Consider the following 26,455-nt stretch of genomic DNA (forward strand, 5'->3'; position numbering starts at 1 on the left):
ATAAATACAAACAAATATATTGTCATGACCACTCTCATGTTATAAACATCCAATGGCATGTTCTGAGAAAATTAATGACCAAGAAAAATTCAACATAATTTATTTTAAAAATATCCCCCAAAAATACTGCGAATATTCTATATATTGTCCTGCGCTATTAAATCAATGAACAAAAATACCAAAATAAATTATAAAAGATTATTATTAAAAAAAGATATCATTTAAAAAAAGGTTAAGGTTATATATATTTTTATATTGTTATATTTTTTTTTTTGAGAATCTATACCTCTACTTGCTCAGAGAAGACACAAAAAGGGATTAAGCAATTTAGGGTGGAGGTTTGGGTTTAGTCTTAAAACTGTGACATGAATCACATGACGCACCACATTGCACCCCCCCCCCCCCTCCCCAGAAAGCCCTATGATGTGCAAAACGGCGTGGTCGATTGTGCTAACTGGAGGCAGTTGTTATCACATTAGGTAGCCGTCATCTCTGACAGACCTGAACTGCCATAACAGACCGCAAGTCGATGGCAAATTACAGTAATTCAGCAGAAATTTGACACAAGTACACCTCACCTCGGAGTAACAGAGACGAGACAGCTCGAAAGAACAGTTCTGCAGCACCACAGGCGGATGTTGCCTGAATAAATGTAACTTTGGCCCTGCGAACTGAAAGTCTGAGCATGCATGACCACGGGTTAATATGATTGCAGAAGCTTTGGCTAATTTAAATGCACATAGAAAAACAAGTAAAATCCTTTTAAACGGTCACATATCAGCTTTAGACCTGCAATAAAACTCAGTCAATGCAGCGTTATCCCTCTTTATACAACCTCGCTCACAGGTTCAGTGCATTGAGATCGCCCACATGCCTCGTAACACAATCCTCTCACACTGACCTACATAGTGACCTTGCCTAATTTGCGAGATAAACAGCAGAGTGTGTGTAAGCCGTTGACGATTGTTTTTGAAGGGCGGGACTGCAGCGCACATGAAGGTAAGTATCATCTTAAGTCTATTATTCCTGTGAGAGATAGGAGCTGCTCCAGTTTTACTGCGCATTTGTCAATGTCACCGGCGCAGTGTTTCCGCCGCATTAAAACATGTATTGCTGTATCGCTCGGCTCACGGCCATCTGTGTCGTGAAACATTATGAGACCCAGATCAAACAAAAAGATCAGTTTGTGATCACTGGTTTACTGGAAGAATATAATAAAAGACCATGTTTAATAAATAATTCACGCTATTAATAATAAAAGTCATGATATTGTCTACATTATTTAGCCTATCATTTGTAAAAAAAAGTTTTGCTAAGGGTGCTCACGGCAGGGTTATTAAATTAAAACCAAAAAACTATTTAAAAAAAAAACTTTTCGCAAATATTAATATTTTTATACATATTTTAGTTAGCTGCTAAGGCAACATTTAAAATTAGATTTTAAATTATATTTAGATTTAAAAATAGCCTAATAATGAAAATTACAAAAACACAACAATACCATAAAATACCATATTAAACTGGTCGTGTCGCCGGCATCGACACATCTAACCAAGCCGTATTAATGTTATGGTAACTATTTAACCATTTGAACCATCAAAATAACTCAAAATAATTATAAAAAATTGCTCCTGCTGATTTTCGGCAACATACAGCATATTTTGGTAATTTCATTTGGGGAGAGCGGGGTGGCAGGATTTGAATGAGAGATACAGAGCGAGATTTTCAGGAAATGAGTTTTTTTCGATTTATTAAAAAAAATATTGTTAGCAGTTTATGGTACTATGCCTTAAAAGCCTTCTTAAATTCATCTCCCTAAACACCCTTAATAAACTATTCTTTCACTTATTCATTAGCCTGACCAGATATGGTGCATTATTATAGAATTGATGTGAATAATAATTAAGAGGTGGTGAATAACCATTATGAACTGTACATTTGTCTTTCTGAACAATGCATGAGCATGACGATGCTATTTGGTACTGAAGCGTCCATTGTAGTGTGTTTCATCACACTTTGACATGTACGTTTAATCTTTGAAATGAAGGTCTAAATGCAATATCTGAGGCTGAATGTAAAGCACTAGCATCCAAACACCCTCTGACTCCGCCTACTACTGTAGCCACGCCCCAAACTCTCACGATAGGTTGAGCTGGAAAGTGATTGACAGATCTGAGTGGGCCGCTCTCAATGTTTAGATGGTGCCTGTGAGGCATAATGTTACAGTGTTGGGAGAGATAAACCCACGAATGCCATAATAATAGTAGTCAGTAAACAATACACTGGGTGAAGAGAATGTATTTTAACATGAAACTTTAACAAAAAAGCATGGGCTAAAATCTAATAATTGCTCACTGCATTTGTTTTGCACATGGTCACGGTTCTAAAAACAGCACGGGCATTCACCGAAACCCTCTGCCAGGCCGTATATGACGGACGTGTGGCATGGTAACGTTAGATGGAGAGACATAAAACTGGCAGTATAAGAGAGAGTGGCGCTGCCCTTTCGCTCTCTATGGGTCAGCTTTATTTGAAGTGTGCAGTATGCAGTGTGGCTGAGCTGACACATGCACTCTAATTTGAGAGTGCTGCACTAAGACAAGCTATTTGCCAGCAACACAAAAAGTGTCCTCAAAAAATGTGTTGACGTTCATGCGATCAATTACCGGGTGCAGCGAGTTCCCGTGCTTCATTTACATAATAATAACTGCCTAGAAACTGATCAGTCAAATATGGTGTTTATGCACACAAAGTGAACTTAGATTCCAACATGGATATACACAGCTGTGAACACACGGTGAATGCGATAACTAGCTACAATTGTCGTATAGTCTCAGAAGAATGGCAATTGTCATATTTTCTAAAATTTTAAGTCTCCATGTTTTTGTTTGCATATAAATGCACGCCTGCGACCTCAGATCTATAGCAATGCGCCAAGTTGCTTTGTTGAAATTGTGCATTATTATTAATCAACACAATTATTTATCTAAGATTGGTATCGTTTATCACATTGCTGTTGGTGCTGTTTAATAAAACTAAGAAAAAAGCCATGCAATAGTGAACTTATGTATTAGAAAACAAAGTTCCAGCTATTTGTCAATATACTAGGGCTGTCAAACGATTATTCGCATCCAAAATAAAAGTTTGTGTTTACATAATATATGTGGGTGCACTGTGTATAATTATTTTGTATGTATATAAATACACACATATGCATGTATATTTATTTATTTATATATAAAATATTTATATATAATATAAATTATATATAAATCTATATACAATATATGCATGAAAATATTTCTTCAATATATACATGTGTGTGTATTTATATATATATATATGAAAAAATTAAACACAGTGCACCCGCATATATAATGTAAACACAAACTTTTATTTTGGATGCGATTAATCGCGATTAATTGTTTGACAGCCCTACAATATACACAACTGAATGCGATAACTAGCTAAATAGCAACATAAATAGTTTCACGCATGAAATATAATATTTGGTGGAAGAATCACAATACCGTATTTTCTGGCACATCTTGTTTTGTACTCAACTCTGATTGGCCAATGATGTAAAATGCAGATAAATGCACATCTGTGACAGCAATTCTATAGTAACGCGCCAAATTGCTGTTTTGGACTCGTGTATCATATTGCTGTTAGTGTAGTTTACAAAAAAAAAAAAAAAAAAACGAGAAAAAAAGCCATGAGATAGTGTTTTTACCATAGTTAAAGGCATTTCGCCAAAGGCATTTCGCCCTTAGCCATGCTTCATGCTCTTTGGATTTATTTATGAAACAAAACAATCCTCAAAAATGAGTCTTTCCACCAATAAATGACATTCGGAATGAGTCCGAGCAAATCAAATGTCTTTTTGTAATAAGAAAGCTGCAAACAAGAAAATGCGTCACGTAAGTGTAAAATGGTACCTTGAGCGAGTCGAAGCAGGCGATCACCCGTCCGTTCTCCACCTGGCAGCTCTTGGGTGGGTGCGCGAATTTGCATTCCTCGTCGCTGCGCGAGCACGTCCCTCTCTGAAACTGCCGGCACACCTCGAGAGTCAGCCATTTCGTGTCTCGTATCGACGCGATGTTTAAAGCCATAGCAAAAGTTGTGTCGAGAACCTGCAGGCTCTATAGCGTCAGTAGATTGTTGACTTGGTTTTGGATGAGTTTGATTCTTGATGTAGTTCTGAGGTTTGTCTCAGTTTGTTGGCGAGCTCCTTTAAATAGAGATGTCACATTCAGACCCACGTTGGCTGTCGCATGGGAGATGGCCGCTCTCAGTGAAGCTGTCAATCTCTGTCAAGTCGTTCATCAGTCATTTAGTCCCAGGTGCACAACACTGGAGCGACAATAAGAACATGCTCCAGGTCTCCAAATGGTCTTGAGGCCGACGGTTGTTGAAAACTCTGCCTGAAGGCAATGGCTATCCTTGGAACAATATCGAATAATGGTCCGTGAATGGAAAGAGTGTGTCGGTTCCTTGTGCTTTGGCAAGTCTGAGGAATTGAGATCTTTTCGGAGGCCAAGCCAGTGTAGAATGGGGGCGGAGAGCAGCTTCAAGTAGGAACCACGTAAGAAAAGGCACTTTCTTCTGTCTGGGATCTGGAAAAGAAGGCCAAGATTTGATTTGTGTAAGAAACAAGGCCAATAGAAGTTTCCCATCATGAATATGACCATTTATAGGTGGCACAACATTGAATTTTTAACATTTAACTGTTACTTTACACCTCTAATTTGATAGATAGATAGATAGATAGATAGATAGATAGATAGATAGATAGATAGATAGATAGATAGATAGATAGATAGATAGATAGATAGATAGATAGATAGATAGATAGATAGATAGATAGATAGATAGATAGATAGATAGATAGATAGATAGATAGATAGATAGATAGTTGGATAGATAGTTGGATAGATAGATAGATAGATAGATAGATAGATAGATAGATAGATAGATAGATAGATAGATAGATAGATAGATAGATAGATAGATAGATAGATAGACAGACAGACAGATAGACAGATGGCACAACATTGAATTTTCTTCATTTAACTGTTACTTTACACCTCTAGATAGATGGATAGACAGATAGATAGATAGACAGACAGACAGACAGACAGACAGACAGACAGACAGACAGACAGATAGATTTCGATATAGAATCCAATAGATAGAATCTGATAGATAGATAGATAGATAGACAGACAGACAGACAGACAGACAGACAGACAGATAGACAGACAGACAGATAGAATTCGATATAGAATCCGATAGATAGAATCCGATAGACAGACAGACAGATAGAATTCGATATAGAATCCGATAGATAGACAGACAGACAGATAGATAGATAGACAGACAGACAGACAGACAGACAGATAGATAGACAGACAGACAGATAGATAGAATTCGATATAGAATCCGATAGATAGACAGACAGACAGACAGACAGACAGACAGACAGATAGATAGATAGATAGATAGATAGATAGATAGATAGATAGATAGATAGATAGATAGATAGATTCCACCTACAGTAAAATGAATAACAGAAGGATGTTGTTATTCTGGAAATTGAAGCATTGGTGTTATCTAATCATAGGCCATTCAAGGATTATATTTACATTTAATCATTTAACCGAGGCTTTTATCCAAAGAGACTAACAAATGAGGAACATCACTAGCATGAACTAAAGCTAGAAGCAAATCAGTGTAATATGTGTCGCATCAAAGCACGAATGGAAAAAACAGCTATATCGATTAAGCACAGTGTCACATTCGGTCAAATGCAGAGGCGTGCAAACACTGAAGGAAAACACCCCTTCCTGAACCGATAGAGACGACCTAACCTGTTGAGTAATGCCAGAGACTTCAGCCAATAGAAAACATGCAGCGGCGCAATATTCCAGGCAGCCGTTCAAGGACTGAAACAGATGCATATTCCAGTCCGCGACGAGCGCCACAACACCTCGACCAGTTCACATTAAACGCGGAGCAAGAAAGGATAGTCACCTTATTTATATAGCACTATTGATGATACAGATTGTTTCAATGAAGCTTTACAGAGATAATAGGAACATAATAGGGGTGTAACGATACCCTCATGTCACGATTCGATACATATCACGATACTGAACTTACGATAAAATATTACTGTGATACTGTTGATTAAAATGCTAACTTTGATATTACATTATGGGTTTAAATGAATAGGCTTGGACTTGGTGCTTGTAACCCAAGGACAATGGTGACACCAGAATAACAATATTCATGATACCGAAGCTGAAAATACAGAATGATTTTAAACGAATATGCTTGCACACTTTCATTGACTAATAATGTTGGCCACTTTTTACTGGTAAGATCAGACATTTAGCATTATCAGGACCCACAAATATTCCCCCATTGCATTATTATACATTATAATGAACATTATGTGTAGTAGTTTAATGTAGTACCGACACTAAAACTCTGAAAAATAGAATTTTTTTTTCTCACACAGTAAATTTTATTTTGGGGGAACTATCCACAATACATATTGTCACTATCCACGATACGTATTGTAGCATTTTTGCGATATATTGTTACACCCCTAGAAAATAATGCAACAAAATTCGTTTCTAGAAGAAAATATCGTCACAGTCCAGCTTTAGTATGTTCAGTGATGGTTCATTTTTGTTATAAAAAAAGTTATAACATAGATGGATGGGTGGGTGGGTGGGTGTATGGGTGGATGGATGGATGGGTGGGTGGATGGGTGGGTGGATGGGCGGATGGATGGGTGGGCGGATGGGTGGGTGGATGGGTGGGTGGATGGATGGGTGGGTGGATGGATGGGTGGGCGGGTGGATGGATGGATGGATGGGTGGGCGGATGGGTGGATGGGTGGATGGATGGGTGGGTGGATGGGTGGGCGGATGGGTGGATGGATGCCAATCCAGCTGCCAGTAAGATACCCTTCTTTACAGTAGCAGAACTTCTCATGATCACTAACCCTTATATAGGATTATAAACCCTTATAAGAATAAACCAGACACCTCTCAGATTGGGAGCAGCTTATAACAACACCATCCAATCTTATAAAACACCGCCTCTGGCATGACTTGTGAAGCTCACACAAACATTGCTGCTGAAATAGAGGACTTTTCTTGGAACATCTGGAAATATTTCCTTGTGCAAACTGCAGGCGAGGCGGGAAGGGTCCGGGTCAGGGTGGGGGTGGTGTAGGCAGACCAAACAAGCCCGTAAAAACCAGCAGCTGCCGTAGAAGATTCACTTTACTGTGTAATGACGGCCACGTCCTCTCCACTTACAGCAAAGCCAACAGACAATGACTGTGTGTACGGAGCTGAACACTATACTAACCTTAGGAGGTATCATATGCATTAAAAAGACAAGTTCTGAAGGAACCTGAATGCCTGGGTTTTTGTACTCGTACTCATTTTTTGTATGTTTTAGTATGCCAGTAGTACAGGTCCATTTAATAACAGCTGAATATTTTCCCTATAAAACTTAATTTGTGCATTTTCAAGAAATAAACGTCATATTATTAGTAACTGCACTTATTAATGCGAAACAAAAGTAATATTATGATTAAATTGCCTTTATGATTAACAATCCCCAATGATACTGCTCCCAAACGTTAGTCTGGAGCCCTGTAGTAAATGTAGGACAGTGTTGTGTGCAAAGCAAGCACGAAACACCATCATGATGACCCACTACATTTGCTGAAGTGTGAAGTATAATACAAACATCCTGCAGTGAATATCATAACAGCATCTCTTTTTAGACTCATTAATTTGTCAGACTGCCAAATGTTAAAACATTTAAATAAAATCAAATAAAAAAATGCTAATTATTGTAATTATTTCTAATTTATACAAACAACGTAGTGAAATCAAGACACAATAATGAAGCACGTACTAAGCTAAACATTAGTATTCCAATCAGAGCACAGCCAGGTTGATCGATTCAGCTTTTTATTAGGACTTGTGGTGATCTGGACCCTCCTTTTGTCTGTCACCAATAACACACAGCAAGCATTTGTGTAATCTAATGAGCTTGAGTATTTCTTTCATTTTCCACTCTTGTTGCTAAGGGTCTGTTTCTTCTTTCTATTTCCCACAATGCCTAGCAACCACAATAGTGCACCTACAGAAAATGAAAAATCAAACTGAGGTAGAATGCAACAGGTGTAGTGCAAACGAAATACTAATCTGCATAACGCAGACAGCACAATCATAAAATAATGACACAGCAACAACAAAACAATAAACATAGTATATAAAACAAGCATAAAAAATATCTTGCTATTTTCGTACATTATTTAAAGCAAGCCTTTATTAGTTTTCCTTGTATTATTTTAAGACTGTAGCAATTTTTAGTATATATAATAATATAATATAATATAATATAATATAATATAATATAATATAATATAATATAATATAATATAATATAATATAAAAACTAATTTATATTATACTGCGCTTTTGTAATGTGTGAATATCCGCTTTGGGAAAAATAAAACTAAATAAAATTAAAAAAAATAAATAAGATAAAATAAAAATAAAATAAATTAAAAATTAAACTAAACTAAAATAAATTAAATAAATAAATAATAAAATAAAAATTAAATTAAATTAAATTAAAAACTAAATAAAATTAAATTAAAATTAATTAAATTATTATAAAAATTGAACTAAATAAAATAAATAAATAATTCAATAAAAAAATTAAATTAAATAAAAAAATAAAATAAAAATTAAACTAAATTAAATTAAATAAATAAATAAAATAAAATCTGCAATGCCTTTCCTGAAGAATAAATAGGGCAACAAGCCACCTGACAACGTACCGACTTGTCCCTAGTTGAACTGTGTGTTGAAGCCCTGAATCAAGGCCTTCAATGCATCATACGTCAAAATAACTGGCCTAAAGGTCCAAACTGTCAAGCAGTCAATGCAAAAAAAAATTTCGGGTGCTGCTGTAATTTGAGATGCTTGTGTGCGGCACTATTTGAGCTCTTAAAAAAACACATTAGCAAAGCTTCCTTTCTGGCAGCACGGGACCAAAGGGAGGCCGACGTCCAGAACTGGAGAGCAACCTGGTGTTAAAAAGAGTCATTTGGAAGCCTCAATCCATGCTCCACCATCGCACAATCCCAGCACCTGCTGCTCCTTTCCATTTTACCATTATAAAATTAAATGGCCTGCCATACTCGTCGCACACGTAGTCTCAGCGGCACGATTTAATTTCATAGCTTTACCCCCGAGAGTCAAGCCATAAAAAAATTGGATAGAAACCATGTCAGATGTGACCTCATGCAATTAATCCTTGTATTTTTAGATCTCAAAAAAACGATGGTCTAATTTACGAGGTGAATGACAGTTAAAGGGTGCTTCAGTAATACAATCTGTCAGCTACTAGAAGTGCTTAAAGCTTGTAAACCCAAATAAAACCCAAATTCTCAGGCCTGTTGGCTTTTCTTTTCAAGGTGCAATAACGCAAGCGTTGAAGCACAGCAAATACAGGGTAATGGTTTATAAAACAGTGCACGTTTAAAGACCAAAAAATGGTGGTAATGCACAAATCATCAAAGCTGCAAACCAACAATTTGCTTTCTCTCTTAAAGAAACTGCAATTCCAGTCAAATCGATGCAAATCTCTCCCTGTCGGCTGTTCGCTCAACTGAGCAAAAACACAGGGTAGGTTTCTCCGGATGACATGGTAATAATATCTGAAGCATGCTATAAAAGGTGAAGTGTGTAATGTTTTCACGTTGAAATACCCATCTCCTAGCTTAATATGCAGAGTCAACTATTTCTATTTGTAGATAAATTTCCTCTGAAAAGTGCAAACGCTGCCGTTCTGCGGTACTAATATACACTGTGCATCTCGACCAGCCCGACACAACAACACTGGCTCAACTAATTGCGTTTATGATGCTATAGTAGGGGCAAAACTAACATTACAAAAAGTTGCACAAATGTTGCACAAAAACAGATCCTCTGGGCGCTTTAGTAGATAGCTCAACTCTAGATATAGCTAACACATCAGTGTGGAGTAAAAACAGGGTTAGGTAACATGGGTGTAACGATACCCTCAGGTCACGATTCGATACATATCCCGATACGATATTATTACGATACTCCAAGACATATGATAAAAGATTAAAATGCTAAATTTGGTATTACATCGTGGGAGTAAATGTATAGGCTTGGACTCGGTGCTGTAACCCAACGCACAGGACAATTGAGACAGCAGAATGAAAAATATTGATGATTCTGAAGCTGAAAACACAGAATTATTTTAGACGAACATCCTTTCATTCTGACTAGTTATATTGATAATAGTGTAGGACACGTTTTGCTGGCAACATTAGACGTTTGGCACAAATATTCCTCCACTGCATTATTATACATTAAATCAACATTATATTAGTTTAATGTACTGAGAAACTCTGTAAACTTGATTTTTTTTTCGTATAGTAATTTTTATTTTGGGTGAACGAACTAAACACAAAACATATCGTCACTATCCACGATACATATTATATTGCGAAATATTGTTTCACCCCTAGGCTATTAGGCAAGTCTAAATGGCATGATTATATCCGAACGGCATCGATTTCAAAATACACTACTAGACAATACAATACTCAACTAATTGCGTTTATGAAGCTATAGTAGGGGCAAAACTAACATTACAAAAAGTTGCACAAATGTCAACACATTGCCATGTCCTAAAACAGATCCTCTGGGCGCTTTAGTAGATAGCTCAACGCTAGCTATGGCTAACGTAAAAACGGGGTTAGGTAAGTCTAAATGACATCATAATATCCAAACAAGGCATCGATTTCTAACAGATTGGCCAATAAACTGCACGATACTGCCAAGTCACCGCGTCACCTGCCGTGGCTCTGGGTTCAGAGGCGAGAGCTGTGACGGATGGCTGTCAGCGAGTGGGACGAGGCTGAGGAGGAGGACAGATGGTGTGCAGGTAGGAAGGTGCTGCGGTCTCCTTGTTGTGACCTGCAGAGATTAGCACTGTCTGTCCGCCCCGCCCTTGCTCACAATGATTAGTGCTTCTGGAGGAGGACGCCTGGCTGAACGGCAAAGCCATGCATTCCACAGATGCAATTATCTATTATCACACACACACAAAAGTACAATATCACATCTTACGTCACTGTAGGGAACAGGCTTGCTGCGGTAGTCAATGTTGCATGGTGTTCGGCGTTCTCGATTACATTACTTGCCCACCGCGGAACCGCCCCACTGTCGTTTTGCTTTTATTATTGAAATAAAAAACATTTAGTACATTGGGACAACAGATGCTACAATTATAAATTGAAAGTGCTCCATATGCTGAACGAGCTGATTTTTAAGACCTTTTTAATGCCACTTTGAATGAAATTTAAGACCAAACCTGTGATGGAAATAAATATTAGCCGCTATATTCCAATCATATATGTAATATTTAATGTTTAACCCAAGTAATTAAAGTAATTTATAATGTTACATATGCAATCGTAAGAAAAATAGCTCCCGTCATGTTGTTACTTAACTATATCATGTTGTAAATAAATAAACTAAACATATTGAATTTTTACCTCAGTATGTTTCTTCTGTGTGTTATGTTTGCCGTTATGCTCATTTTGTTTGATTTCTCGTTATAAAATCTCTCACAGAGACAGGCGAGTCTCAACAGCGTTACATGAAAAGCATCAATCGCTGTTTATGTAATGAAATCAGAATCATTCTCGAGTTATTTGACGGACATTGGGTCCATCAGACTGGAGACATTTTATTGGTAATATGACCAAAAATATTTCAGACCTATCGAATCTCAATTTAAGACATTTTAATACTTTTTAAGGACCCACGGTCAAATTACGGGGGGTAAAACTGACTTTAGAAAGATGGCAGCATCATTGGTAGGTCTGTTAGATAAATATGTTTACTTGGCCATTTTTGTTGCAATATATGCCAACAGTGGGCGTTAAAAAATGTGTTTTTCATGCCTGTAACTCAAGAAGCATTAAAAATATCTTAATGTCCTTTTATATTCTGGTTCTTAGCAACCCTTTGGTTCAATACAATACGAGTTGCATGAGTAAATTGGTCAATCGTACACAATTTGTGATCAGATTACTTTAGGTCTACAGACATTGATATTGCATTTGGAAAGAGCTCAACTGGATCGACTGAGGTGCATCATTTAAGCCTTTTCAGTCCGATTAAGCCACGAATCAGATTTTAAATAAATTATTTGGGTGCATGGCATGTAAATGTAGCTTAAGTTGCCCAATCTATGGCTCATTTGGAGGAGATTATTATTATTTTTTTTTACAAAAATATTTTTTGATTGATAAAATCATTTTCCGCCCCATTTATCGCTTTACAACACTTACATAACGTAACACCCAGCTAACATGACCTAACTTCTGGGTTACTTGTGAGGTACATAACTAGGTTGCGAATTAATTTGTTATTAAGTAGCTAATGAGGTTAGTGGATAATTCAGAGCAAATTGCTCTTTGTATAAAATACATTGATGAAAAGCAAATAAATGTATTTATTGCATTTTATTTTATGCATTTATTTTAAATGTATAGTTTTTTTCATGAGGCAACAACATTTGATAGATAAGACTGAACAAGAAAGATCATTAAAAATCATAATATTTCATTGTGCAAAGGTTTTATATGCCTAATATGAAAGGCTCGAATACAGAGCGGCAAAGCGCTTATGCACATCCAGTGCGCAGAATGACGTGCTTGAAGCAATATGGAGTCACAATGTGCCTCGCATTGAAAAGTAAAAAGAGATGTTGATGCTTAGATCATATCTACTGACAGTATGATCTACCAGACAGATGGGAGAAAGACCGATTTAGAAACCGAAATAAAAAGATTTAAGACAAAGTACTTTTATGAAAAACCATAGACCTTCTTCTACAAATAAAGTATAATAATGGAAACATTGATCTAGGAGTGAGTTAAGGTCGTAGCCAAACTTCACATTAAGCTTTCGAATGGCTCCAGAAGTTTTGGAATATAGTGCACGAAAACATTGTAAATATCGCGATAATCAGATTTTAAACGATAACACTAACCATGAGGACATTTTATCATGAAACCGGTAATCGCTACATCCCTAAGCCAAATCAATGCCAATTACAGATCTTCTGTCTAAAAGATAATGAATCATAAGAACAATTCCATTTACAACTTTAGTCGAGAATTACAGTATTACAGTATACAAAATTACAGTATAACCGCCGGTGAACTGGCGTTGGGGTCGCAGAGTAGGCTTTTCCAAACTGGTTCTGCCATTCAAACACTCTTTTGTTACAATAATAGTGCTTCCAAACCCAAGGATGAATGTGGGGTAATCCTCCATGGCATCAGACCAGGATTTGGGTTGCCTAAGCCAGCGGGAATTGCATCATATTGGTCTCCTAATTTGCTCCTAATTTTTTTGCCTCCGGTTGACCAAAACGTCATGCGAGAAGATATGTGGTTAAGAGGTGGTTGTAATTGATGTGATTTTGTTTCCCAAACAACCCAATTTCTAAAGATTTCATTGGTGAAAATACTAAACCCTAACCTTAACCTCGTATAGCATTGGTAGCACATCTTGGTTTGAAACTGAAACTGAATCTTTCCAGACAGATGACTGTGTGACTGAGTAGACCAATGAAATCGCTGAAGTTTGGAGGGGGGGACAGGTTTTTTGCAATGACATGATCATCATATCATAGAGCAGGCTAAGGACAAAGTCAAGGCGATCGCTGTTTTGAAGGTAACAAGGCCACATTTTCTACAGCTGGAAGAATTTTAGATAACTAAAACCACTTTTGTTTAATCATGCCACTTAATGTCTTCACAGTCAAAGAGTTAGCCTAAATGTCAAACATACATTAAAGTCATATGTTCCGCTGCAGTCATTCTGTACAGCCGAATGAATATAAAGCGTCTTCTGATAAACAATCACAATAATGGAATTAAAAACAAATTCTCATGTTTAAAACAATCTACAACTCTGCAAGCTTGCAATACGAAGACAGACGGTAGGCTAGTTGCAGTTTGTAAAGCGCTGCAGCCTTGATTCGATGTGGTCAGCAAAAACGGGTGTGTCATATGATAATAGCCTTAATGTAAAACTGAATCCCGGTGACCCAAGTTATTATCTTCATAACACCAAGGCTGCTTTTATCCCCCAGATCATCGTCTCTAGTTATTTATAGCATTGTGGATGGCAGCCATGCCTGGCGCTCATTTCCTCGGGCTGTTTGAAACTGATGTGCAATTTAATTAAGAAGATCATTTAGGCACAGATATGATCTACTTAGCGACTGACAGACATTTGCGCTGTGTTTTCAGTAAATATCCTGCAACTTATCTCAGGAAAAAAGCTAATTATGACTCGCTGACTTACCTTTACAGGCTGGTAAAGGAGCCAGAATCTTGAAAACAACATTAACTTCTATCTAATCTTCTACAGCAAACTTTCACCTTGACAGGAAGGTGCTGGCACAAATCTCGTTTCTCTTTAGAAGTGCGCCATACGACACTCCCAACTAAAATAGTCAAGTAATAAAGGGTAATTTGTTCATGAAACACGCCTGGCAGTTGTAAAGCGTTTAAAGGTGCCAGCTAATTACCTTTCCGAGTCCGACTAAACGTGTTTCTGATCGATTCAGAGGAGAGCTGTTGCTCTCACGGCTTTGGCTAATAAACAATCAGTGGCTGCCTAGACTGTTTTCATGGGTTTTTTAACGGGAAGGGCAGAGTCAGTCTCCCTCTTTAAAAAAAAACACGCTCTTCCTCCCAACACGTTTGCCAAATGTTCGACACAAACGCGGCCTTTTCCTGCCACGCCGCAGGTCCTGCTCTTTTAAAGTCTGGATTGTACATCTAGTAAGACCGGAGGTCTGATCGGGCCAACATGAATGATGCTGGCGTTCAGTAAATTTGCATTAAGCCCTTGCTAATCAGACTGGACTAAAACCTTTGGATAGGTTTGGAAAATAATTTCAAGAAATGCTACACATGCCTTAGGTTCAAGACCAAATTCACAAATTAGTCATTCTAACTACATAAACATAAGCATTATACTCTTAAAAACGGCAAGAAGAATGGAAAAGGATAGAAATTGGAAAGATTTGGGATATGGGATAAAGACTACCATAATTTCCTTGCCTTTTCAATTTCATAAAGCAAAACTTTATCTTAAAAAGCAAATGCTGCAACAATAAGACCAAACTCTCATAAATCGGCACTACACTCTTAAAACGTAAATTAACTTCCAGATGTTCAAGAATTCAAAGGGAGAGAAACCGGAAAGACTGGGATACACATGGGATAAAGACAGAGTAACTTACTGACACAACTCAGATTTCCCTCCCTCTCTTTCCACACCCCTGCCCGCATGCAGCATATTGCAGCAAAATTCCTCGTGTTGGGAAAAACAGGAACTTTAAAGGATATAAGGATCCCTACTCTTCCCACCTTGCTGGAATAAACGAAGTCCTTTCTCTTCACGTCGCACTCTCGCTCCTGCTCAGTTTGTGTGCATCTGGTACAGCAATCACTTCACGCTCTCCCGGTATAAAACGACCATGTGATGCGTTGTCATTCCCTATGCAAAGCTGCGAGCTGGCGGCCCATGCCGAGACGGGGATTTTCTCTCAGCAACAGCGCAGAAAGGACCAGCGCGTCTGCTCGCTGCTCAACTATCTGGCTGAAACATTTCCAGCCATTCCCACACCCCTCCCCTCCTTTCCTCTCCCGCAACCAACCCATTCCTGCCAGACTGCCTCCGGCAAGAGCCCGCCCATCCGCTAACTGGCCAATAGCGTCACGCATTCCCTCTCTGAGGCTCTGTTGTTGGCCGAGTTTCCCAAAACTGGCAGGCTGACCTCAGAGCTTCCGATGACAGGCTCCTGAACCCTGATCTTAAAGGTATTCCCCCATTTTTACGCCCTGGCAACAGAGAATTGTTTGGGAACATATTTTCCCAAACTTTCCCAAACTGTGACAAAGATGAATCTCTATACCTGGAAATGTTTTATACATGGCAAGCATGTATTATAAAAAAAAAACTAAAGTAAACTAGCCAGAAAATATTATATATAAATGTTCTTTTAGTTTATGTAATACACAGACAGCTACATAGGCTAGCACAACCCAAATCAAACCCGAGTGTGTGGCTTATATTTGCGCGTTTTATTTTTTATCCGCGGGAGTTGTAGTCTTGTAAACATATCAAAAGTATGACTGAAATTAATAGATTGGAGCCATTTTCTTGGTTGTTTTGTTGTTTAACATTTATATGCGAATATTGTACACCTCCCCATTAGAAACTTTCAAGACTATCTATAATGACCAACTTCAAAAAAAATATAGTTGGCTTCGTAAAGAATTGCCCGCTTATAAATCGTTAGCCTCATAGCATCATATTTCAATGTCTTTGGAAAACAAGAAAAAACAAAAAATGAGGCAATTATGCTATGAGGCTAACGATATAGCTTTGCTGTGACACTGTACAAACGCTTCCAGTGTGAATACTCTCTGCAGTGACGATGTAGTTACGCTGACGCGCTGCTCAAGTGGCGCTCACGCTTGCGGTGTGAAACGGCCGAAAGGCTACAAACTTCGCGTCTGCTGCCATGTTGGATCCGTAGGTATAAACAAACTGCTTCGGTGCGTCGTATAGACATCGTCATCTTGCTCCCTCCCCCTTCTGTGATTGGCTAGATGAGGCGAAAATTTGGTCCATGGTATACAGACTGCCTAGCAGCGTGAATAAAATCGCGCTGTGGCAAAGCAGTATGGGGAAACCCAGGCTACACTGACTGAAACATTAATTGAAACGATTTGCTCAAAATGCTGATTCATCCAGTAATGAAACCAGTGAAAGATTTTTTTTAACAAATTAAAAATGTTTTAAATAGACAGCAGCAATTTGTCAGAACCTCTAGCAAATTACATGCTATTTTGTTTAGTTGTCAGTTCAGAATAGTGTGAGAATTGTGATCTGTATTTGAAACAAAACAAAAAAATTATCAATTCCAGAACCGTGCTGCTATAATTCTGGGTGTGGTCAGGGCTACGAGATTATCATTAAACATAATTATTAATTTCACTCTGTTCCTCGTGCAAAGCTATCGTATGACTTTATCTTTTTATGTGAACTAACTATATGGTGCTTTTTTGTCCTTTAGCGAGTTCAATCATCATGCACCTTGATTGCATGGAAAAGGGCAGCATGAACTTTCTGCCAAGTTTCTTCACAGCAGACAGAAAAAAAACAGGTATGCCACGCTATGGGGCTGAGTAAATGGTGACAAAATCCTAATTTATGAGTGAACTATTCTTTCAACATGTCTTCAAAGTTACATGTCCTCAAGGCAGTGTTTGTGAAGTCCTTGAATTCTCTGACATGTCTAACACCTCCATCAAACACAGCATCTCGGTTTTGTGTATTTAATATTTAACATAGGCAATACACACATATATATATATATATATATATATATACACACAGTATATATATATATATATGAAGAGTTCAGATGCCAAAGCCTCTAAATGCCATTTGAAATTTTCTTCTTTAATGATGATTTTTATCAAACTTGTATATTTAAGTTTAGGAATTTCACTTAAATAACAATTAATAGGTAATTATCATCGCCATTTAAGTGAAATTACTGAACTTAAATATACAAGTTTGATAAAAACTATCATTAAAGAAGAAAATTTCAAATGGCATTTATTTAGAGGCTTTTGCATCTGAACTCTTCATATATATATGTATGTGTGCGCTTTGGAAAGGCTTGTGTTCAGTTGTTCAATAAATGTAATTTAAGCAATTTTCTGTTTCATTTCTTATTAACTGTTAGATTTTATGAGATGAAAGGGGGAAAAAAGAGAAAAATCGGCCAAACATATCAAAAAAAAAAAAAAATTGGTATCATATATCAGACATCGGCTGCCTCGATTTCTAAATATCGGCCAGGAAAAAACCCATATCGGTCGACCTCTACCCTCAAGGCAGTGTTTGTGTAGTCACGCCGAAAAAAGACTTTGAATTCTCTCGCATGTCTAACACACCTCCGTCAAACGAAACGCAGCATCTCTGCCTGCCTCCAAGGTCTCTGCATCCCCTGGCAACCCATCACTATGACAATGAGCATCGTTACCGTAGGGCGACGAGGACACACATATCCTCCTCTCTCGCGTCACGTGAGCGATGATGCAGTCGGGTAGAAGTGATGAGTCAGAAGCCGCTTCGCACTGTTTCCATCCGAATCAATAGAACAGCTGAAGCCTCCTGCTTTTAGGGGCTCAGGTTCCCGCAGGCGCACTGCAATTATGTGACAGCCAGAGTGCTTTTACAAAAGCAACGGCAAACGATGTTAAAACAAAGCAATGCTTAAACATCAATGAGGCGAGACACACACTCGCTCTCTATGCAGCTGCCAACTAACCCTGATGACCCTGACAGTCAACTCTATGTGATTACACTAAACACTCTCACTGGTTTAAAGTGCTCATTTCTGAAATTGCTCCTTTGGCATTTAGAATCAAGGTTGAAAACCAAAGCATTTATTCAAATAATAATGCACAAATTATACAGGTGTACGGTGTTGTCCAAATTTATCCACCTTATTTTTCAATGTGGAAGTAGGCTAGGCTTTCTTTGCATGTGCAAACTAGAAGAATAACAAAGTTCAGAAACACTTGCGCAACAAACCAATGTGGTTATGAATATGATGAAAAATACGTTCAAATAATATGATACAAATACCAGTTTGGAAATTCATGCATATTGAAGTTACAAACAGATGTGCCGCTCTTACTTTAAAATAAGAATGAGGCAATACTATTTTATCATTTTGATTCTAAGATAGTATGAAATTAAGGAAGAAAATCAACTTTCTCAAGCATTTCTGTGCATTCACAATTTAAGGTTCTGCGTTGTTTAGTGTCACGTAAATAATTCAACCCATCAGGAAAATCATAGGATGTTAAAAGCTTATTATAGATTGAGACACAAGCCTAAATATTTAGCTTTCTCCTCATTTATCTGAGCAGCTCTGACTAATTACGTTGCATATCACGATTTCAAGCTCTCGTGAAGCCGTTTAATGATTACTTTATCAAACGTGTCATGTTGTTAATGTTCAACAGAAATGTAAACCACCTCTGAGCTTCCCGTTTCAGAGTATAATCGATTCTTTGCAGCATTGGACGGATTGCAGAGATGACGTGACACAAATCAAGGTTTTTCTGTGTGCATCTGAAGTAACATAAATGTACAATACTGTGTGTGAAGCGTCCTTGCATGTTTCATTTGCAATCAGCATTGGAGAAATGCAAATAAAGCACAGTGTCCACTAAACGAATAAATGGAAATGCAAAGACTTTTCATATCCATAAGCATTAATTTAATGTAAAGGTTTTTGCATAGGACAGGCCTGATGCAAATTCATCCAACCTCAACTACATTTACATAAAGATTTCTAGCACAGGTCATGTCGTACCACATTAATGCATAACAGGCCCATCAATACTTATTTTTAATGGTAAACAACACATTTTAATTACACTTAATACATTTTATTGTGAGACTATTAATAATTCAGCACAATATAACTTTTTCATCTAGAAGACCCCTGTTCTAGTCAGCTCTTTTCTGACATGTCTACAGTAAACTGCGCATTATACTAAGATGCAAAGCTAAATTGTGGCGTCTACCCCGTTAGACATCCTCACTGAATAAGAATCATTATCTTGAACAACCGTGTGCAGACTATCATCAGACAGAGGCTTAATTCACAAAAACAATGAGAAAGGTGCGATACTTGCTGTGAGGGCAAATAAAAATGAGATCATGGAATTAGATTCCTATTTGGGTCATACTTGCATTATGCTTATTGAGATTTAGAAAAGCATCTTAGCATATATCCTCTTCCATATCTATGTCTCTCAGCACTTTCTCAGGTAAATCACCTTTCATTTTGCATGTCTCGGCCCAAACTTGAAATACATGCAAAAGATGTTTTTTAACATCATTTATCATGATACTATTTTTGGGATATGAACCATGATAATATATCTAACCACCTTGAACTAACACGTTACATGAATACGGTCTTGAAAGTGTTCTTATCTAATACTGAACCATAGACAACGACAGACGCGCAAACAAAAACAAAAAAACAATGTATATAAAGCGCGTGATGTGAAGAGTTGAAGTAGTTGTGTGTTGGTGATGATGATAATGATAAAGCATTAGCTGTCCGGCTCTCACGTGCTCTGCGCGCGCACGGGGTGTGGCTCGGGATTTGGGAGCGGTTTCGTGACGGGACTAGTCTTGAGGGGTTAACCATATGTCAATTTGTACATATCAAGCCAGCAAAGCCAGAAATGTTCGAGATTCGCGGGTTATTTATAAACTGACGTCATTACATTCTCCTCACGCAGCGATGGTGACGGGGGAAAAGACCAGAAGGCAAGTCTGAAGTAAAGAATATAAACGTCATTCGTCATCTATGTGTGTGCGTTACCACACACAAAACTATTTATTTCGAAGAGAATATCGAGCCGATTATTTCTGATCTTGGTCGATTTATAACGAAATGTATCAAGGCATTATTTTAGAATATTAAATACTTTAAAGATATACATGTTCATATTGTTTTATTTAAGTTGTTGCACCATTATACGCGTTTAAACTCGGAAGGCGGTTTATATAAACTGTCGTGATAAGATTCAAATTAATTCCCATCACGAAGTAACGGAGCGATGACGCGGAAAAAGAACCGTTGACAACTAAAACGCCCCGAAGAATGAGCTGTCAAATTATATTTTTCATCGATTCTAACGTCAAACTCACTGCCACCAACGGGGCAGCACGCGGGCGTTTCATGTAACGTAAACATGGGAACTTCTCAGGCTCAATCGCGCACTTTCATTTTTCCAATCCATTATTTTTCGCTCGGCAACAAGGAGAGCATACATTACTAAACCCATGTCGACATCACTGAGCGACGAAGCCAATGTTAGCTAAACACACTCACTCTATCTTTCTCGGCAATGACAAGCACTGTAATGACATTGAACATTTTCTATTGAAAATAAACAGTCAAATATAGCTTTTCGCTACTGAAAACGCGGGAATTTAACCTGCTGCTTACCTGGTTAACATGACCTGCCGCCGCTTGACCACAAATCACGCAGACAGCAAAAAGAGCTCGATGGAAACTGCCGTAAATGACTCGTTAAGTCAAAGAAATTAAGGCTTGTTTTCTAACCGAAGCGAACATTCTCGTCGGTCCGCGCGAAACGCGATTTGTCAGGCAACTGGTTTAGATTTTAACGCCGAACTCAAGTTAGTTTACCAAGCTGGTCGTGCAACAAGCTGCTCTGACAGATCGTGGGAGGAGGGACCAAGTCATGTGACTGGAAGGGGGGGCGGGGGTTGTTGCTTGCTTTAACGGCAAATATGCTTAAAATCTACGTTATATACATATTTGTTTCATTATTATATGTTAAGTAATTTAAAAAAAAACGTTAGCAATGTGTAGTTTATGGAATGTAGTCAGAAGACTAGTCATATTAGATGTGATAATGCCCCCCGATTTACAGTCTGAGGTGGTATAGTCCAAATGAATGTCAGGAGCCCTGGGAAGGGCAAGGGTCTGCTTGTTGCCGTGGAAACAACAGTGAATCTCCAGAGGGTACAATGGATGTGGGCTACAGTACTGTTAAATCAACAAGCTAAAGGCCTGTTGTGCTCTTTAGATGGTGACGATTAGATTCAGATGGCTGAATCCGCAACAGTTTACATGTTAGATGAGTGAGTGAGAGCCTTTCGCCCACAGGCCCCTATATGGCCAGGCATTATTACTTTTAATATGAAGCCTGCAAGTGCATAATTGAAAAGTAATCAGTAAAATGAAACAGTAAATTATAAACTATATTGGGGCAGGTTTATCTGAGATAGATTCACTCACAATAATACATTGGTAACACTTTATTAGTTACACATTGATGCATATAGTAATAGCAGCAAATTATATGCATAACCCAAAATCAAACCTTAACTCTATATGCATTAATAAATATTACTCAGTACTTATTTGAATATGCAAAATGTAACTGCGCCACCTTAAAATAAAGTGTAACCAAAACATTTAGTAAATAATGGTGGCAATCTGAACGACTGTAAAGAAAAAGAGGGAAACGTGTACAGAAAATATAAGCAGAGTTTAATAGACAAAAGTTCCGATCTCTTTTTAAAAGTGATACTTGGCTTCAGATTATTGCTGAAGTTTAAAAAAGTGAACTTGAAAAAAGCACAACAATCCCATTTTCAAGTTTTATACGAAATATATATTTTCCGAAATTCGTTTTACTGAGAAAATCAAAGCTGGAAAAGTTGTGCTCCAAATTTGAGGTTGATATCTCCAAAAATGAGCTTTCAGCGAGATTTTATGTAGTACCGAACCCTTCCAAACTCATTTCCCATTCATTCATTTCTAATGCACTCTTTCAATGATGGAAAATGACTGAACAGCACTGGAGGGTTAAAAGTACATTTAAACACTTAATGAAAAATGGAGCAAGTTATTATTGACTCGCATTATTTGTAATTTTTAGTCAGGTTTATTTACTAATGTTAAATCATTTATTTGATTTGCAAAAACCAGCTATAGTATAGCAGATTAGTAAAAAAAATCATTCACTTTGGTATAGAAGCTTAAAATTTGGTACAGATACTCTCTAAGGGCCACTATTTTGGGAAAAGGCATTGGCCACTCAAAAATTCAATTTGGCGGCCAATTTTCAAGATGGCCGCCATTGCTATTAAATGCTTTTATATCAATTATTCAAACAGTGATCCAAGCATAATATCCTCTCTAAAGAACATGTTATTGGAAAAAGATGCTTGTCCCTCAAAAATTCAAGATGGTCGCCATTTATAAAGATGGCCACCGTTCCTGTTGAATATGAATTATTTCAATTGTTCAAATGGCAAGCGTAAAATTAGTCATACAAGACATACTCTTCAAGGAACACGCTTTTGGAAAAAGGCATGTGCCACTCAAATCAAAATGGTCAACATCTTGAATTTTTGAGTGGCACACACCTTTTTCCATGATAATAATGTTCATTGAAGAATATTTGTACCAAATTTCATGATAGCATCACCCTTTGAAAAAAAGATTTAAGGATTCAAGAAGAATGGCGGCCATCTTGAAAAAAATGGTTACCATCTTAAACTTTTTAAGGGGACAAGCACCGTTTTCAAAAAAAAAAAAATTTTTTTGAGAGAAGAGAGTATTTTCACAGTAGTTTGAACGGTTGACATAATCAGCATTTGACATTATGTTGAAAAAATGGCCACCATGTTGAATTTTTGGGTGGCCAACGCCTTTTTCCCAAAAAGTGACCCTTAGAGAGTATCTGTGCCAAATTTTATGCTTCTATACCAATTTGAATGATTCTCTTGAAATATGCCATGCACTACTAAGTTTCATGTTAACACAAATGGCAAAACAAGAGCTACATAAAGTAATCAATGGGAATATCCCATGAGCATAATAGAGAAAACTAATAACCTTGCAATGAACATGGTGACATTATGTTTTGTTTCCCTGTTGGAAAGTGAAAGACTACAGCTAGATTTGTTTTCCAGCTCATCTCTTTCCACTTGAAATACATTTTCTGTTTCCTTTACACAAAAATCCCCCAGACAAACATCATGCGACATAGGCTTTAATCACTAAGGTTTTGTATTTGATAAGGGACTATCCATGGGAACAAGAAAAAATCCATAATGATGAATACCTCATTTAAGACATCTGACCTAAGAATTGTGATGTATTAGCTCTGGCATGAACCCTTAATTGAGACTTTCTGCATTGAAATAATTGATGTGGCAACATTTCTGTCCCCGAGGAAACTCATTAGGATGGCAGATCATCAATTAATATTGACGTAAAGGTGACTGAATGGCAGCTTTAAAGAAATAAACGATTGAAAATATGCATTGATGTTTATTACGAGAATGGACGTTCAGCCCATTGTTTATCCAAAGACACTAAATAACCTAATGGACTGAAGGATATTGATTTGATGACGATTAGAGCACGTCTTTCTCTACAAGGAGACCTGAATACTCTTCTTGTAAGCATTCCTAATGATCCGGAACTCACTGATACTATTATTTTCTACATGCCAAGCGCAAATTAAATTATTAGAAGTCAGAACCCAGTCACCTAATCACCGGCTGCCGGGTTTGGTGCGCTGTGGAAAAGTACTGTAAATCTTCAGGACCTATTATGCTGTTTTTACATTTTAAACAGTCTTTAGTGTGTAATATTTCTGAACTCCTGAAAAGCCTCCATAGTACACTCTCAGAGAAAAAGGTACAAAAGCTGTCACTTGGGCTGTACCTTTTCAAAAGTGCCTAAAGGGTGCATTTTGGTACCTAAAATGTACATAATAGCACCTAAAATGTATACATAATAGCACCTAAATGTCCATATTAACACCTAAAATGTACATATTAGCACCTGAAATATACATAATAGCACCTAAAATGTACATACTAGCACCTGAAATGTACATAACAGCACCTAAAATGTCCATATTAGCTCCTAAAATGTACATAATAGCACCTAAAATGTCCATATTAGCACCTAAAATGTACATATTAGCTCCTAAAATGTACATAATATGACCTAAAATGTCCATAGTAGCACCTAAAATGTCCATATTAGCACCTAAAATGTACATATTAGCTCCTAAAATGTACATATTAGCTCCTAAAATGTACACATTAGCTCTTAATTGTCCATATTAGCACCTAGAATGTACATAATAGTACTTAAAATGAACATAATAGCACCTAAATGTCCATATTAACACCTAAAATGTACATATTAGCACCTGAAATATACATAATAACACCTAAAATGTACATATTAGCACCTGAAATATACATAATAACACCTAAAATGTACATACTAGCACCTGAAATGTACATAACAGCACCTAAAATGTCCATATTAGCTCCTAAAATGTACATAATAGCACCTAAAATGTCCATATTAGCACCTAAAATGTACATATTAGCTCCTAAAATGTACATAATATCACCTAAAATGTCCATATTAGCACCTAAAATGTACACATTAGCTCTTAATTGTCCATATTAGCACCTAGAATGTACATAATAGTACTTAAAATGCACATAATAGCACCTAAATGTCCATATTAACACCTAAAATGTGCATATTAGCACCTGAAATATACATAATAACACCTAAAATGTACATACTAGCACCTGAAATGTACATAACAGCACCTAAAATGTCCATATTAGCTCTTAAAATGTACATAATAGCACCTAAAATGTCCATATTAGCACCTAAAATGTCCATATTAGCACCTAGAATGTACATAATAGTACTTAAAATGTACATATTAGCACCTAAATGTCCATATTAGCACCTAAAATATACATATTAGTTCCTAAAATGGACAAAAGTTTTCCCTTTTGAAAAGGTACAGCCCCAGTGACGGCTTTTGTACCTTTTTTTCTGAGAGTGTAGTGTTGAGTTTTATCCGGGAACGAACACGTCACAATATTCCTCATTTAAATATTTAACACGCAGAATAAAGGGGCGGGGCCTGGTTAAGTTAGATAGTAGTGTGTTAACTGGTGGGGCGGGACATTTCCCAAACACACTCGAAGCACTCGACCAATCACAACACGCTGCTCCAGCCGACCAATCAGAGCACAGTGTGCTTTTCAGAAGGAGGGGCTTCATAGAGACAGGAAGTGAACAGAGCGTTACTGACAGACTGGGAAGAGAGGAGCCGCAACAATGAGGAAATTAATGAGCATTCAAACCTAGAGCTCGAAAACTTCCTCTTGCCTCAATATTTGGTTAGATATTCAGCTCTTCATTATACAGGTTGGGAAATAATCAGCAATATGTTCTCTTCAGTAAATGTCAGTTTTCATACTTCCAATATTTCACACCCTAATTGGATAGCACATCGTGCCACTGCATTTGGCCTTAAATATGTCAATGCTTACGTATTTTAAACTGAAGCAACAACAGCTCTGCGATTGTGCAAAAGATCTCAATCAGCATTCCTCAAACCCATAACTGCTGACTTCCTCCCAAACCCTTCCCGGCGTTCACCAGACATCCGCAAACATAAACATCATCACCGCCATCTCCTCCGGGATTAGGCAGTTTGCAATGCAGATAACCCAACGTTGAAAACCAACCGAGAGATTTCTCAGCGAAACATTCCTTCCGTCGGTCCGGCGATGGTATGGACCTGTTGAATGCAGCCATCATGACCTAAGTGTGGTTTCTCGCCCTCATGTGAAAGCGC

General features: G+C 37.5%; 1 protein-coding gene across 23 annotated transcripts in view; it reads right to left on the minus strand.

Moving 5' to 3' along the window:
• mbnl2 (muscleblind-like splicing regulator 2) overlaps positions 1-21,474 on the minus strand; it is a 75,389-nt gene extending 53,915 nt beyond the window's left edge. For 15 of the 23 annotated variants that reach the window (XM_039648280.2, XM_039648269.2, XM_039648284.2 and 12 more), the window contains exons 1-2: positions 21,232-21,474; positions 3,939-4,616 (exon numbers count right to left, since the gene is read on the minus strand). In XM_039648280.2, the coding sequence (XP_039504214.1) occupies positions 3,939-4,112 (174 nt within the window). In that variant the 5' untranslated portion in view covers positions 4,113-4,616; positions 21,232-21,474. Of the gene's footprint in view, positions 1-3,938; positions 4,617-15,538; positions 15,796-21,231 lie in introns of those variants that run through there. The other 8 variants (XM_039648281.2, XM_039648276.2, XM_089132563.1 and 5 more) reach the window with 3 other exon arrangements.
• Positions 21,475-26,455: the final 4,981 nt, after the last annotated feature.

The sequence above is a fragment of the Pimephales promelas genome, chromosome 6 (genome assembly GCF_988280905.1).
Source record: "Pimephales promelas chromosome 6, fPimPro1.hap1.1, whole genome shotgun sequence".
NCBI classification, from domain to species: Eukaryota; Metazoa; Chordata; class Actinopteri; order Cypriniformes; family Leuciscidae; genus Pimephales; species Pimephales promelas.